The sequence below is a fragment of the Amblyomma mixtum genome, chromosome 7 (assembly GCF_055824585.1).
Source record: "Amblyomma mixtum isolate Tamu chromosome 7, ASM5582458v1, whole genome shotgun sequence".
Lineage (NCBI taxonomy): Eukaryota > Metazoa > Arthropoda > Arachnida > Ixodida > Ixodidae > Amblyomma > Amblyomma mixtum.
Genome location: NC_143018.1, coordinates 2,272,479 through 2,287,525, shown reverse-complemented (window position 1 = coordinate 2,287,525; position 15,047 = coordinate 2,272,479). Strand labels below are relative to the sequence as shown.

General features: G+C 46.9%; 1 protein-coding gene across 1 annotated transcript; it reads left to right on the top strand.

Annotated features, from left to right (window-relative positions):
- The first annotated feature begins 2,545 nt into the window (after positions 1-2,545).
- LOC149334802 (uncharacterized) lies at positions 2,546-11,451 on the top strand. Its single transcript, XM_089553671.1, has 5 exons — positions 2,546-2,744; positions 6,609-6,678; positions 8,496-8,629; positions 10,224-10,286; positions 11,276-11,451. Exons 1-5 carry the CDS (start codon positions 2,636-2,638, stop codon positions 11,449-11,451), a joined length of 552 nt encoding a protein of 183 aa, XP_089409797.1. The 5' UTR covers positions 2,546-2,635.
- The last annotated feature ends 3,596 nt before the right edge of the window (positions 11,452-15,047 follow it).

Genomic DNA, 15,047 nt, shown 5'->3' with positions numbered 1-15,047 from the left:
TCAATGCATTGTGTCCAGCCCAGATTGGCTTTCGCCGCGGATGCTCCATATGGTCTGCCCATGTTGATTTAGAGAGCAGAATCCGTCTTGCTATAAGAAACAACAAAATATCAGCGTTAGTGACGCTTGACATTGCTATAACATACGACAGAGTTGAACATTCTATCCTCCTCACGAAATTGTCAACACTACACCCGCCGTACTACGTTTATGCGTGGATCCGTGAGTTTTCAGGGGGACGGCAGTTTTTTTGCACTGACGGCTCCTTCACTTCAGACACCTACGCCCAGACCGGAGGTGTGCCACAAGGTTCTGTGCTTTCGCCACTTCTTTTCAATATTCTGATGTGTGACATTCCCATCCACCCAGACGTTACAGTTTATGTTTATGCAGATGACATTGCCTTCTTTGCCTCGGCAACCGACATTCATGCCCTGTATCATTGTCTTCAGGCTTACCTAAATGCTCTCGAGGTTTGGCTTAATAACATTAATCTGGTGTTAAATGCGCATAAAAGCAGTGTGTTAGTTTTTCAATCCAACATGCCTTTATATACAGCATTACAATATCGCACGGACAATATACCGCAGGTGGAATCCTTGCGGTATCTAGGCGTAATTTATGATGCTAGTATGGACTGGCGGCTCCACATCAAGAGTAACGTTGAGAAAGGAGAGCGTGCGCTGGGTCGGCTAATTCGAATAAGCAATAGGAAATTTGGCATGAGTCGGGACACGCTCCTACTCCTTTACAAAGCCTATGTCAGACCCAGTTTGGAATTTGGCTGCATACTCTTTTCTGGGCGCGCCAAATACAAGCTCCGTCCGTTGCTGCTCTTAGAAAGGCGTGCACTGCGCCTCTGCCTTGGTCTCCCTCAGTCAGTTCCATCGCTGTTCTTTACCTGGAGGCCCGTATTCCCGACCTTAACTCTCGTTTTCAGCTATTAACTGTCAGGACTTTCTTACGGGCATTTGACTATGCTTCTGGTATGGCTACACCTATTTTTGTTTCCCACGCGGTTCTCTTTTTTAGACATCATTGGCCAAGGTTCTGTCTCCCTCAGGTCGTTTTTACTCGAAACCTTTTAACCATCATTGGTATAGATCTCAGTTTTGTGTGCAGAGTAGGCTCTGCAACATCCCCTGTGGATATTGTTTTTGATTATATTTTCCCACCTAATGCAAAGCATTTTCTGTCCAGTACACTACTTAGTCTCCTCTCAGAACACCTTGACTCTTTCCCCACCACAGTGTGATTGCTACAGATGCGTCCGGGGCTAGCCAGAACGCAGCCGTTAGCATTTTTTCTGAGGATCTCTCTTGGAGTTATTCACTTCTAGCCCCGGATTACACTCCCATATTTCTAGCGGAGTTCATGGCTCTTGGGCTGGCTGCTTTAAAGATTCCCCCAGTGTCTCCCAGGTGATATTCCTTTCAGATTGTCTCTCTGTGTTGTTGGCGCTGGATTCTGAACGGGACGATCTATTGAGCCGCTCATTAAAGCATTTCATTCCTGGATGGGTGAAAGAGGTGCGCTTCGTTTGGATCCCAGGTCACTGCGGTATTTTTCAAAACGATGCAGCAGACTTTTTAGCAAAATCTGCTCTCAATGCACCGGTCGCCTCCAGCGTCCCTAATCTGATCCTTTTCGGAATGTCTCGCTTCCAGCGCTTTCAGCATATTACCACTATGTGCAACGATCCCTTGCTCTCTACTGTTGACTTCCACCATCTCACGTACCCATGGAAGGTTCTTGCATGTAAATCCCGGCAGTGTGAGGTTGCAATGACACTCCTGCGGTGCAGAATTCCCCGCTTAAGTCTTTATTTGTGCAGATGCGGGTTCAGTCCCTCAAACCTTTGTGCGACTTGTGGAGAGGTGGAAACACTGGAACATATCCTACTCTATTGCCGGAGGTTTGCACTTCAGAGAAGGACGTATCTCGAAATTCCAATTTCTCGAATGGGACTCGCTTTGCCGGTTCCGCTTCTCCTCTCCTTCGGTGCTAGCGCCAGAGGTTTCGCATTGCATCAAGTTTGCGATTTCCTCCACAATTACATAATTGCTACCGGCAGGTTCCCTTGCTAATGGTGCCCAAAATGTCCGCGTTACAACATCATTCAGAATTTTTCTTGTATTCAATTCTCTACTCTTTATGCCCGTTGTTTTTCTTTCATTCATTTCTTCACGTAATTTCTTTTGTCTATAATTCCATCTTTATTTCCTCGGAACACGTACCCAAAGATAAATCATTAGCTTGGCACCAAAAGGTAATCTATTAGCTTGGCACCAATTTGCCTTCTTTGGGCTCTCCTCACTGAACCCTGGCCAATCCGCCGTCGTGGGTATATGCCATGCCACCAAGGCAGCAACCACAACAACAACTCGCGCGCACGGGTGTAGAGAAGACGACGAAGTAGGAGAATACAGATCGGCTCGACCGTATGCTACGTGTACTGCTTAATTGCTAATTATCATTACTTACGATACAACACGTTTACTGTCATGTGCGCCGTTGTTTCTCTTTTGTGTCATTACAGTACGGCCAGAACTACGCGTACGCCCAGAGCGCGTATGTCCAACCGGGGGGAATCTACTCACTGGGAGGCGCCTACGCGCCACCGCCAGCGGGCTACATGGACCCGGCGTACACAGACCAGCTGGTACATCCCATGTACGGTCAACCGCCGTACGACCCGTACGGACAGACTGCCATGGGCATCCCTTCTAATCCCGCCATGTCCCGTAAGTGCGGCCCTAATATTCTTTCTCTTTGGCGTTTTGCACTCACAGCGGAACTACGAACTGTCGGGCAAGTGTTGCTGAATTTTCCGGTATGTAATAGCGAACTGCAGGTGCTAACCTATGACATAGACTTGTAGGCTTATCTAGAGGCTTGAATTGAATTCAGGGCGCAGGCAGCGAGGTATGCATTAGCATTTCTAGGGCTAACCTTGATGCACTGTGCGAGCAGATTGGCTTGGGAGCAAATGATAGTGAGTGATATCCTGTACTGATCACAAATCAGCGTACATAGAAGTAAAAGGCAGAAAGCTGTCCTCTATCTCACTGAGTTTTAGGGGAGGATATAGTGCCCATGTCCTTGGGTAGATTTAGATCACTAAATATGCGGAATGCTTACTGTAGGCAACGGAGGCAAATTTCCACCGCCAAACATACTAACGTGATGCCATCAGCAAATGAAGGAGGCTTTCAAACGCGTCACCGCAGATCATAAGGTTAGCAAAAACAGGAGACTAAAACCTCGATGAAAAGCTTTCTAACTTTTAGAACTCCCCATGTTTTTAAGAGGGAGTTTGTTTCCGCTCTCAGCCATAGATATTGCGCATTTTCAGGGATGGAAATATATCCTAGGGCTTGGACAGCATAAGTTACCTCTGGAAAGAAGGGGCTAGAGGACAGCTTACTCTTTTTAATCTCATTTATATTTATTCCTGTTTATATTGTACCCTTTTCCTTAAGAAATATCTTTGGCTAGCAGCGGAATTCGAGCTCCGACTTCGGAATTCGACTGACGGCCTAATTTCAATGGAGCCAAAAATCTGGAGGCCCGTGTAAGGTCAATTGAAATAAGTCGCGAAGCCGGAGCCTGAATGCGGTCCAGAACCAAGTGCTAGCGACATCAAATTAGTGGTGGAACTAAAGCGCCAAAATGAAATGAGTGGACAAACACGACTAGAATAGAAAAATAATTAGGACATATTTTGTGTTTCAAAAGCATTCGAAAACAATTGCAGTGATTCCTTTTTAAAATGTTTCAGTTGTGTGCATTTTGTTAGAAAGTGTAGCGCTTGCTTTCTAAAAATTTTTATGACAGCGTTCGCTCAGAGCAGCGGCAATGGCAGCGGGACGATGCCAAGGTTGACGGTGCTCTGATGTCATACCCTTGTCGTATCTTTTGACCATTCTGCTTGATTTTGTTTGAAACTCGATTCTGCTAGCCCTACTTTTTCCTCTTTGCTTGTTGCTCGAGTTCTTGGTGTGCATCGTTCGTGTACAGTTTCCGCTTTTCCCTTTTGCCAGCGCTTCTGTGTAGTTTCGTTCGGTTGGGCGCGGTTCTGTTGCTTTTGCCCCAAAAGGGCATCGTCTGTGGCCATGGGGCCCCCGTACGCAAAAAAGAGGTGTGTGGTTGCACGATGTGCGAGCGATAACCTGTCTGGCGGCGTCACAATTCATCGCTTCAGCGCTACACCTGCGACATTCAGCGCGACACCTGAGGCGAGGACGAAGGAAAAAGGCACAACGAGAACTGGCTACCTAAAAATAGCGTTGGTGGTCGGCACTCATCGTGTCTTCTTTCTTCGTTCTCGTGTCGGGTGTCGCGCTGAAGCGTGGCGGCGTTCAGCAGTTTATTTTTCCCGCCAAGCAGCACGTGACACTGACGTCACAAATATGACGTCACTAAAACACGTGACTTCAACGTCGCGTTTTTGTTTTAATTATGACGTCACTTTTTAGTTGTCCACGCATTTCGAAGACGGCGCCGGCTGCGCACCATGAGCCGCCATGTTTTGAACGTATGGGCTTCTATGCAGCCTACGCTGCCATAGTACATCTACCTTGGCCCGTGTACTGTGCGATGTCAGTGCACGCAAAAGAGCCCCAGGCGGTCTAAATTTCCGGAGCCCTCCACTACGGTGACCCTCATAGCCTGAGTCGCATTGGGACGTTAAACCACAATAAACCTAAACCTAAACCTTTTCTTTAACTCGGCGTCTGTAAGCATCCAGGCATTAATTAGCCTATATGGGAAGAATAGGGCAGTAAGATGTATAAAGCATAAAGGAAGTCAGTGGCATGAGGATACCTCGCGACTTATGAATATAAAGTGGAGAACTGTTCATTCCGTAACCCATTAACCCATTAAGTGGGCAATTAATCCATTAAAGCTATGGCGTCATACCCATAGGGCGGAGTCCAAGTGTCCCCTCCACCTTTAGCACAATAGCACTAAGACCCCCACTCACCGAATTCACTAATCTTTTTCACAAGCCTGCTTGACCTTGAAAACACCGTCTCGAGCCAAACACGAGACCGAAGTGCTACGCACCGAATTCGCATTTGGCCTAACCACGCTAATTTGTGCGTCATTTTTTTGTTACTCATATACTGACTGTTGCGTAAATCAGAGAAAATCGAAAAAAAAAACATCCTCTCGGCCTGACCACGCGTTTGTTTGGGCTCAAATTTCGCACAGAGGTTGCATTTGAGCACCAGCATTTGAGCAGAGAGCACCAAGCAAAAGATAATTTGCTCACCAACTTAGCAAAGCTATGGGTTTCTCCGATGGGTGCGAGATGGCGCTACTGGTACCACTGCTGCGAAGTCTTTCGGTTTTGGTTCGCTGTCGCCGCAGACGATGGGGATTTCCAAATAATTCTGACTGAATCAGGCAAGTACCCCATTTAAATGTAGGATAAAACAAAACTGACCATCAAATGCAACATCTGTGCGAAATTTGAGCCCGAACAAACGTGCGGTTAGGCCGAGAGAATTTTTTTTTTCGATTTTATTTGATTTACGCAACACGCGATAGATTAATTCGTGATTACATTCTTTGGAGACAGGCAGGGCATGTAGTGCGAAGACCAGCTAACTAGTAGTCTCTAGGAGTTACCTCATGTGTTCTAAGGCAAGCCAGACATTGCAGGGGTCGAAAGAGGGCTAAATCGGCGGATAAGGTTAGGAAGCTTCGTGGAGATAGCTGGCCGTTGCTGACGCCGGACAGGCCCTTGTTTTGCATTATATGGAGCTGAGCTGGTAATGATGATGACAGCGCATGTGAGCACAAAATAAGCTCGACAATTTTTGTGAGATAACGGATGCTTATTGGCAGACCTGACGCTTTGGTCCGAGGATGGCTTGTACCTTTAGCCAGTACGCAACCCTCAGACGCCGAGCATCTGATCAACAAACTTGTCAGTATTAGTGTTCAAAGTGGTAAAGGAATTTGAGGCCAGGAACGGCTACGTTGAAGCAGAGACTCTACCGCTATTCGTTCTCTCGGTGCGCTTTAAAAGGAACACTCGAGTCGTCAGTTCAGTGTTCGTCAGTTCAATGAAATCGCCGAAGATGGACTACAGTTCAGTTAGGAATTAATCTGCTGCTTCTAAGTGCTCCCGGATTCGGCATCGCCATGATAACTGCTTATCGTCCTGGGTAGCTTAGATGGTATAGAAACTGTCCCGCGCAAGCGGTGGTCTGGGTTCCAGTTCCGGTTTAGAATGAATTTTTCGTCAACTGCGCAGTCTCTGAGAAAACAACTAAGTTTTTTTTTAGCTCTTCGACTGACCTAAGATGCATCCTGAAGCAGAGTTAGCCCTCTAACCTCAGCTGTTTTTTCTGTATGCAAGCTGCGTCCGCATATGAGAGCCCATTCGCAGTCACTTGGCGAATAACCTCAGCACAGGTGCTTATGTTGTCATCATTTTGACCAGAGACTACTTTCCGGGGTTTGTGCGGAACCTGATAGGTTTCGTTGATACCACTAGACACTGTGTCCGACGACATGGTAAAAGAATACATATTCCGCGAGTCCTATGGTCGACAACGTTTTCTCACATGTTTATGTGCACCTCCCTGTCGCAGCAATGACATATGACCCAGGCTACGTCAACTACTTGTACGGACTGCAGAGTACCCCCAGCCCCAGGCGATTGTGAGTATACACGCATCAGAGTGCATGCTTGCGGGGCGCCCCCATTTTGCGAAGAGAGAAAAAAAAGGGTGGTTATGGGTCAGGGTTTCATCTTGTGACATCCCCTAATTAATCAGTGGTTACGGCGCTCGGCTACTGGCCCAAAGACGCGGGTTCGATCCCGGCCGCGGTGGCCGAATTTCGATCGAGGCGAAATTCTAGAGGCCCGTGTACTGTGCGATGTCAGTGCACGTTAAAGAACCCCATGTGGTCGAAATTTCCGGAGCCCTTCACTGCGATGTCCCTCATAGTCTGAGTTGCTTTGGGACGTTAAACTCCAGTAGAGCTTTTTCTGTCGCCGGACGCGGAGAAGAAATAGCGACTAACCAGTGCACTAAAGCGGGCGTTCTTCAATGATCCAACAACATGAAAGACGTATGATGCAACCAGTGCGGTAGAACTATGTCGCAACCGACAACTCGCTTTTTCATCTGCTTGTCCATGAGATTGTTACTTAACGCTTCCAGGCCACATTGGTGATATGGGCCAAGGGGCACGCGATTGTTATGAATTTGCTTCACTAGGTATTATAACGTAGCAGACTGCGAAAGAGCGCTGTCGCAATCGGCCTGTAATTAGTTACCAATGCCGCCATGTTGGGGCCATCCGTGAGAATAAAAATTTGTTTAGTTGCACGTATGCTGTCATTTCAAGGTATTTCAGCGCAAATAGGCCGGAATCCTGTGTTCCCGTCTGTTTTAACAGAAATCACTCTTGAGAGCTCTTGCTGCCGACACGAAAGGCCGTTGTAAATTTCTGGCGCATATGGAAGGCCACCACCCAAAGGGCGAAGATATGGATGGCGTTAGTCTTCTGCGACAACGGTTATCATATGCTTAGAGTCGACAGCATAACACAGTTATCACCGTAATAAGCAGTAACTCGGGATGAGCTCAGCTGGGCATATAATAACACATAGTGGACTAGCTATTAGCTTGATGAGACTAACAAACATTTGTTTGAACATGTTGCAGACAGGTGAATCATTAGTGCGGAGAACCGAGATTTACAGGGGCGGATGTGATTCAATAATGCCTTCCCTCGATCACATTTATGCTTATAGATTCTACTGCTTGCACGTAAGATTTTTACTGACCTTGGCGTCCATTTCGAATCTCGCGGCCCCAGGTACGCCTCCGTGCTACATAGTTGGCCTGGATAGGATAGCATAGCAGTGAAAGGAGGGAAGCAGCGCTAACGACAAGGACCGTACCATACATAGGCGCCAATGTGATCTTTTTTGGTATTAACATCATGCACGAAGTACCCCGCTAAAATGCCCTCCTGGATAGGAGGCTAGTTCGAAGTTCGCGCCATTGCGTACAAAAACAACAGGGAAAAATTTTTGTTTGCTGCTATCATCCGGAAGCACACACACAGGCACATGAAGAGCAGCTGTTGTAGCCGGAGGGAACCTTGATAAAATACTGGACCTTATTTCTGAAATTCAACCGGAATTCATTTTTTGGAGCAGTTGCACGTGGAATTCCGCGTCCGACTAGCGGTGATCTCATTCTCACCATCATGCTTGCGTATTGCTTTATTCAGACATTTACTCATTTTTGTAGTTCGATAAATCTTTCCTTGTTGCCTCTCACCACCTTACTTTTTAGGTGCACGCAGTATAAAAGTCTCTTTTTACTGGAGAAATGCCTTATCAGAAACAGACCATAAATAAGTAAACTTTGTTGTACTAGAAGGTCACCCAAAACAAAGAATGGCAACGGAGGCGAGCCCTTCAGTGTGAACGGTGACCGTACCATCGTCTTCTTTTCCAGCGTGATCCAACAGCCTCAGCGAAGGAGGGGGCTTTTCAGCTCGGACAACATCCTCACCGTTCTCATCTTGGGCGGCACACTGTTCCTAACCCTCCTTGCCACGTTGCTGATCGTCACTATGGTCGTGCCCAGGCGTGAGTTTGCATCTCCCCGCCGCCATCCGCGGTAGTTTGTGAAGCATTTTTGAAAATCCAGGATTTTAACTCTTGACATAAAAGCGAGTTTCCTGCTCAGGTATATTATGTGCAGCGTGAGATGAATGATATAGCAACGAAACAGCCTATAAAGATGCGCACGGCCGTGAACCTCGTTGAGGAACCTAATCGTTGAGGAACCTAATCAGTGTGACGTGTAAAAATCCTGCAGTGGGCAGCGTCATTTCATAAACCTAGCTGCAATGCTTCTTTTGCCCTGGGAGCCTTCGCAACAAATTGCTCTTTGCTTTGTTACCATGTTCAATAAATTTCCCATTTAGAACTCATAGCCCGCACGATCTAAGATTGTCAATGTAGTTTCTAAATGTAAAGCGTTCCCAAAAGAATTGCACCTTGACGCCAGCCGCTTTTCTGCCCGTGCATGATGTAAATTTAGAGAACACTATCATTAGTGCGCTGTGATGAAAAATCTGGAGTAAGTCTGCTTTCCGTTGGCCAAAACTGCTCCAGCCCAAACTTGCACAACTCCACTAGCGGGACTCAGCAATTATATTTTTTTATCCTTTCTACTCTGGCAATCTGATCGAGTGTATAGTAATTTTTTGTTTTGTTTTTGCTAAGCCTTTCATACTGTTCGTTAAGCATAGCTACAATACAAATCATCGGTCCTGTGCATATTATTGCATTTTTATGCCTTTGTTGGGTAAACAGAGCATTTTTTGGTCAGAAACACTCGGAACTCAAAGTCCAACTCCTTGAGTGCCACAGAATTACGGGCATGGGCCCCTTGCCAGTTATGGCCGAGAAAAGTAAAATTTTAACAGCGCCAGAGATTGAAAACTGTGTCAATAACAGAAACATACGAATAGATTGTGGCTTCTACTGCTCAACCACTGATGTGGAGCTCATTGTTGCAGCAATAAATGGGGAACGCGTTTCAGCTCTGCAAAGAGACCATTCATAAGATTTACTCACTAATTTCACCGGTAAGGTAAGTGCGTACCTTGGACAGCATGGTTTTGAAAGGGACCAATAAATGAAAATATTTCAGTCTCTAATCATCAGAAACCTTAACATAAAATCTGCGTACTCAATATTTAACATCATCTCTTACAAAACCCTATACTTCAATAGGCGTAATTTTAGCAACGCCTTAAAAAAAAAGATATATTCGTACGGTATTTTCAAGTGTGTAACTATCCATCTCGCGAGTTTACAGATCAAGTGGAACTTGTCCAGGATCCTGGTGTCTTATTCGTTTTAAGAAAGAGCTTTTGTAACAGCATTGAAGAAACTTAATAGGTACTTGGGAAGCACTAGCGAGATAAGAAAAAAACTATGAATTAGCGGTCTTTCTTCATATTTTGTGGTTTCTATAAAGCAGACGATGTATTTTGTTCGCCGCTTCATTGCTCTAAAATGTGATCATGAGTTGTAAGTCCGCAAGATACGCAGCCTACGGGTGTATTATGTAATATCTTCAGCATACTTCAACAACATAGGTTCTCTGAAATCAATGTTCACTGTAAACTAGTTTAGAGTTTCAATCTTCACTTTTCCTTGCGTGTCACAGTCACCAGAAAGCATCATTCCGGTCACAAGAGACGCCACGAGTTCCCCATGGAGAACCAGAACGGTAGGAGATTTACATGCTCCGCATTAAAACCGGCGCGCATTAAAATGCTAACTTTACTTAGCTCCAATGAATAGAATAGTTGCGTGTCACTGGGGAGAAGGGCGACAGCTGATAACACCTCGACAAGCGCCTAACAACTGGCAGTACGTGATCCATAGAATTCTGCCCACCTGCGCTGGCTACATGGGACTATATTCCAGCTCTAGCTACGTGTGTTTTATTTCCTCCAAAGAAGTCTAAGAAGGAAGTCATAATTTGACACCTTTTCATAAAGAGAAAACTTACTATCGAAGCGACAACTGCGTGCTAAGCTGTGAAAATGGTGTTCTTTGATCACACTAATATTTTAAACTTACTCTTGAGTAACGCTTCATACGCTTAGCCAACCAGTTTTTCACCGATAAGAAATCCACCACTTCGGTTAAACGCCATCGCTGCTCGGCTCTACCTATGTAGCAACCTCAAAGGCTACGCTCAACGCGGGTCAAATACGTCAGGTGTGAATTCAGCCACACTACAACTACGAATTTCCTCAGCTCATCTCCCAAATTGACTGTCAGCCTTCACTATTCCTTAGCTAGGTGATTTCGATATGTTGTCGTGCGTACCTGAGTCTCTCCCGCTGATATCACTGCAGTCATGCTCTATGCTGGCCACGGTTTCTTAAATAGGAAGGGAGAGGTTTTCGGGGTAAATATAATTTGTCTTCCGTTCTTTGGATTCTCGTTTAACATTCTGCTTTTCATCTGAAGTAATTTGATGATACTAAAGCCCTGGTGGTGGCTGGTTGCTTAAGCATGAACAATTCCTTCCGTTTCCCACGAGAGACTATAAAAGATTGCATGTTACTGCCGCTTTTCTTGCTAACTCCTTGTAGTGCCGTATTTCCAGGCTAGCACTGTACAGTTGATAATGCGAAGCTAGCCACAGCTTTCCCTCTCTTACACCACCCTAGAGCTTGTTCTTCATCGAGATGGCGTTTTTCGCAGTGGCCGACGTCGACCTATCGAACATGTACGCCCCCCAAGTGACGGTTGCCAACAAGGCCGAACACAGCACTCCCAAGCACAGCGCCGCCGCCAAGCACGGCTCCGGTAACGGCTCTAAGTACCTGGCGCTGTTAAGAAATGTCAAGCTTCGCATGAACGCCGCCGACCCGTTCTAGGGATTCGGCGCCGAAGTGCCCTATAAAATTACTCTTTGCCCTGCATACGGGGAAGGCTGAGAGATTGTAATTTTTAGTGGTCTAGCACTAGATGCCTCGTTAGTCACAAAGTCGCCCTGTGTGCGGTTGAAGCCTTCACCCTCTGGCTGTTACTTGCGAGAGGTTGGCAGGGGGCAAAATTTAGATAAGAAAATCCCGCTTTCCTTTGCGTGCGCTACCCCTAGGTGGCTCACCAGTGTCATGTGTCCTAGTGAAGCCTGGTGGTCACCTGTTGGAGGAAAACCGGTTTCACGGCAGCTGCAGCCAAGTGGACAGGCGGAAACCACGTCACTCCAGCTGCCGCTTCCGGTGTCTATAAAACCATTATAAGTTACATGTGCGAAGGGTACACGCATTGTGCAAGCGCAGCTAGGTCGCATTTAGTTTATATGCGGGGTCGGCTCTCTTGGAGCAATAGTTCATCAGCACCCGTTCATGTGTTTCGCGTCGTACTAGTAGTATTAGTAGCAGCACTGGTATGTTGTAGTAGTCGGCATTACCAGTGGGCGCGTTGCCATGGGAAGCACTCAGAGGGTGGTTAATGTGGAAGGAGAGGGGTACGTCGTGAGGGGAGGAATTATTCCAGGAGGAGGAGTTATCCTGGAATGAGGAGGGTACGGCGAGAGCATAGGAAGGCGTAACCAGAGTGTTATCTCTGGAAGGAGAAGGAGTGGATGAAAATGACGTCAGCAGGGCCTCTCTAGAAAAGATATCATCAGAATGAGAACGGCGAGAGAAATAACTCCTGGCCAATAAAGTACTTAACTTTCCTACCACTACCTCCCCACACATACTCACGAACACAACAAATGTCGTTGAAAAGTGTTTCTAAATCGTGAAGTCTCACGATTATATGTGTGTTCAATGCATATGGAACATATTGTTATGGTTTAAAAATCAAGGACGGTGACCGCAACTGCCTCATATGAGGTTTTTAGGTCAATTTTCCGAGTTGCAACACCACCCTGGACCACAATAGCACGCCTCCAGAGAGCCTGCTCGAGTTCCGTCGGTCACATCGGAAGACTTGATATTTTTTAAGAATATTGTTTTCTGTGGTCCTAGGTTAGTCTCCTGGAGACAGAGTGCTACCAAGGAGAATGAATTTAAAATATCTGTTATATCAGTGTAGTTCTTTAAAAGTCCACGACAGTTCCAGTGAACAAGAAATGCCATCGTTATAGACTAGTTGGTGATAAGTTAGGTTGATGGGTCTTTTGGACCAGTTATTGGGACTTTATTCCTTTTTCTTCACTCAAGAGAACTTTGCCGCCGCTGCAGCGGGGGAGAGGGAAGAGTTGTATCCATCGGCTGCTCACAGGCGCTGGAGGATCGTGCAGAATGCACGGGTAACTGTGGTTCAGACCTCGCCGTGTGAGGCGAGGCCTTGGGGCCCGCTGACCTGGAGGTCCGCACAGCCTTTTTCATGTGTGGTGGCGCGGCGCTAGCTGCTGCCACCTGGGGCACGGGTGGCCCTGCTCCAGGCTCTCTGTGTGTGGCCTGAGCAGAAGCCGGAAGCCGCTGTGATGCCGTGCCCTGTTGCACCACATCGGCGAAAGTACGGTGTTGAACCATAAGGAAACGCTTTCGCGCTTCTCTGAAAGTGATGTTTTCTTTAACTTTGAGTGTGATTGTTTCCTTTCCTTGTTTCCAAGTTGAACAAGCACGGGAGTAGGTAGGATGACTACCCTCACAATTTACACAAAGATGTGGTTCAACTTAACAGTTATCTGTGGGATGATCGTGAGAGGCACACTTTGCACATGTGACTTGGCCCCGGCAGCTCTGGGAGCCATGGCCGTACCTTTGGCATTTGAAGCAACGTCTTGGGTTTGGGATGTACGGTCGTAGTTTGATTTTATAGTACCCTACCTCCACAGAGTCAGGGCGAGTGCTTGAGGCGAAGGTCAGGACAAAATGTTTTGTTTGTATTTCTTTCTCATCTCGCCTTATTTTTATTCTGTGCACATTTGTCACATGTTGGTCTTTAATCCATCTAATAATTCTTCTTCCGTCAGGTGCTTCAGGTCATCATCAGAGAATACGGCATGAACAGTGTTCAGTGATCGGTGAGGGCTGATTACTCATTAAGGCGGAAACTTAGGCTAGTTGCAAAGCGTTTGGAATCATATTTTCTAGCGCTTAGTGAACACACAGGACAAGAACACAAATACGCAGGACAGACGCTAGTCTTCAATTGCCGTTTATTCGAAAAACAGTCAATATATGACATCTCAAAAAAGCTGAACTCACACATGCTTATTACTGTTTGATTGTCACTGAAGGCTGTGACTTCTGCAAGTTTCTCGCACTGATGGTTGTACAGTATTTCTAGAAGTAGATCTCCATTTGCAAGCTTCTTTATTGTATAACCTTGGCCTATGGTGTCGGTTAAAGTCCTTTAAACAATGAAAGGCGAGATATGTCGCGCGGTTTTTTCTGAGTGTTCACTGTGAATCACGTGGAACCTCGGGAAGTTGGTCTTTTCTTTTGAAAAGAACTTGGCAGTTACATCTGTGCGCTCACGCTTCGGAGGGCGATCAGTTCATAGGAAATAGCTAGCCATAAAAGGATGTGTTTTTCGGCCACGGTGGCAGCCGCCCACCGCGGAGCCCAACGAGGGGAGGGGACAGGAAATTGTCCTGCCCACGCCAGCTGTACACCCTGACTATAACCAAACATGACGAAACCCAGGGTAGTTCGCCACACAAGGTTAACCCTAGCCGCCAGGAGAAAAGTAAAAACGAAGAAAGGAGGAAGAGACAGGAGAGTTGTAAGAAACAGATAGGAAAGTGAAAGTTGGAGGGGAGGAAAGGAAAAGGCGACTGCCGGTTTCCCCTGGTCGGGTCGGGCCGGAGGTGCCGTCTACAGGAAGCTGGGGCCAAGGTGGTGTGTTGCCTTCGCCAAGGGGCCTTAAAGGTCCAAACGCTCGGCATCGCCTCAACCACTAGGATCCCCTTTTCCCCGGACACGGTGATACCACGCACGGCTAAGCGCGGATGCTCGGGTCCGTGGTGACGCAGTGCTCACCATCATCCCCCTGCGGGGATATCCCTGCGGATGCTCGGGACCCCGTGGTGTCGCAACTCACCAACGTCTGCATGAATCAGACGCCCCTGCGGGGGGTGTCAAAGATGTCGTTGAGCTCCGTGCATCTCAGCATCGACACCGGTTGGTCCACCAGTGAGGCATGAGCGCGGGGCGCATTTACGCCAGTAAGTGAATTATGGGAGCGTTCCTACCGCGAACAACGGGCTGTCATCCCCACGGCATATTTCATCTGAAGCAGGGAGCAATCATTGAAGCAAAAAGAAAAAAACAAAAACTTGATGGAATAAAGGACGGCTGAGAAGTCAATCCTTATCCAGTTACCGCTGTAAAACTGTACAACATGGGGAAGCATTGATTTGCGCGTTAGTAGAGAAGGGAAGGCGGCGTATTTTCTCAAACAATTATTGATCGTGTTTTTGGGTGTGACAAGCTTTTTTCTTCCGTCCTCTGCAAACTCGGGTAAACATTGTCCGGTAAACGCACCAAAGCACCTTCAGCTCAAGCGT

What these genes read in the sequence shown, in the direction of transcription:
- LOC149334802 (XM_089553671.1), top strand. Translation starts at nt 2,636, where the DNA reads ATGGACCCGGCGTACACAGACCAGCTGGTACATCCCATGTACGGTCAA. An exon ending in TTCTAATCCCGCCATGTCCC is followed by an intron (nt 2,745 to 6,608) that starts GTAAGTGCGGCC and finishes TCCCTGTCGCAG; the next exon opens with CAATGACATATGACCCAGGC. An exon ending in ACCCCCAGCCCCAGGCGATT is followed by an intron (nt 6,679 to 8,495) that starts GTGAGTATACAC and finishes CTTCTTTTCCAG; the next exon opens with CGTGATCCAACAGCCTCAGC.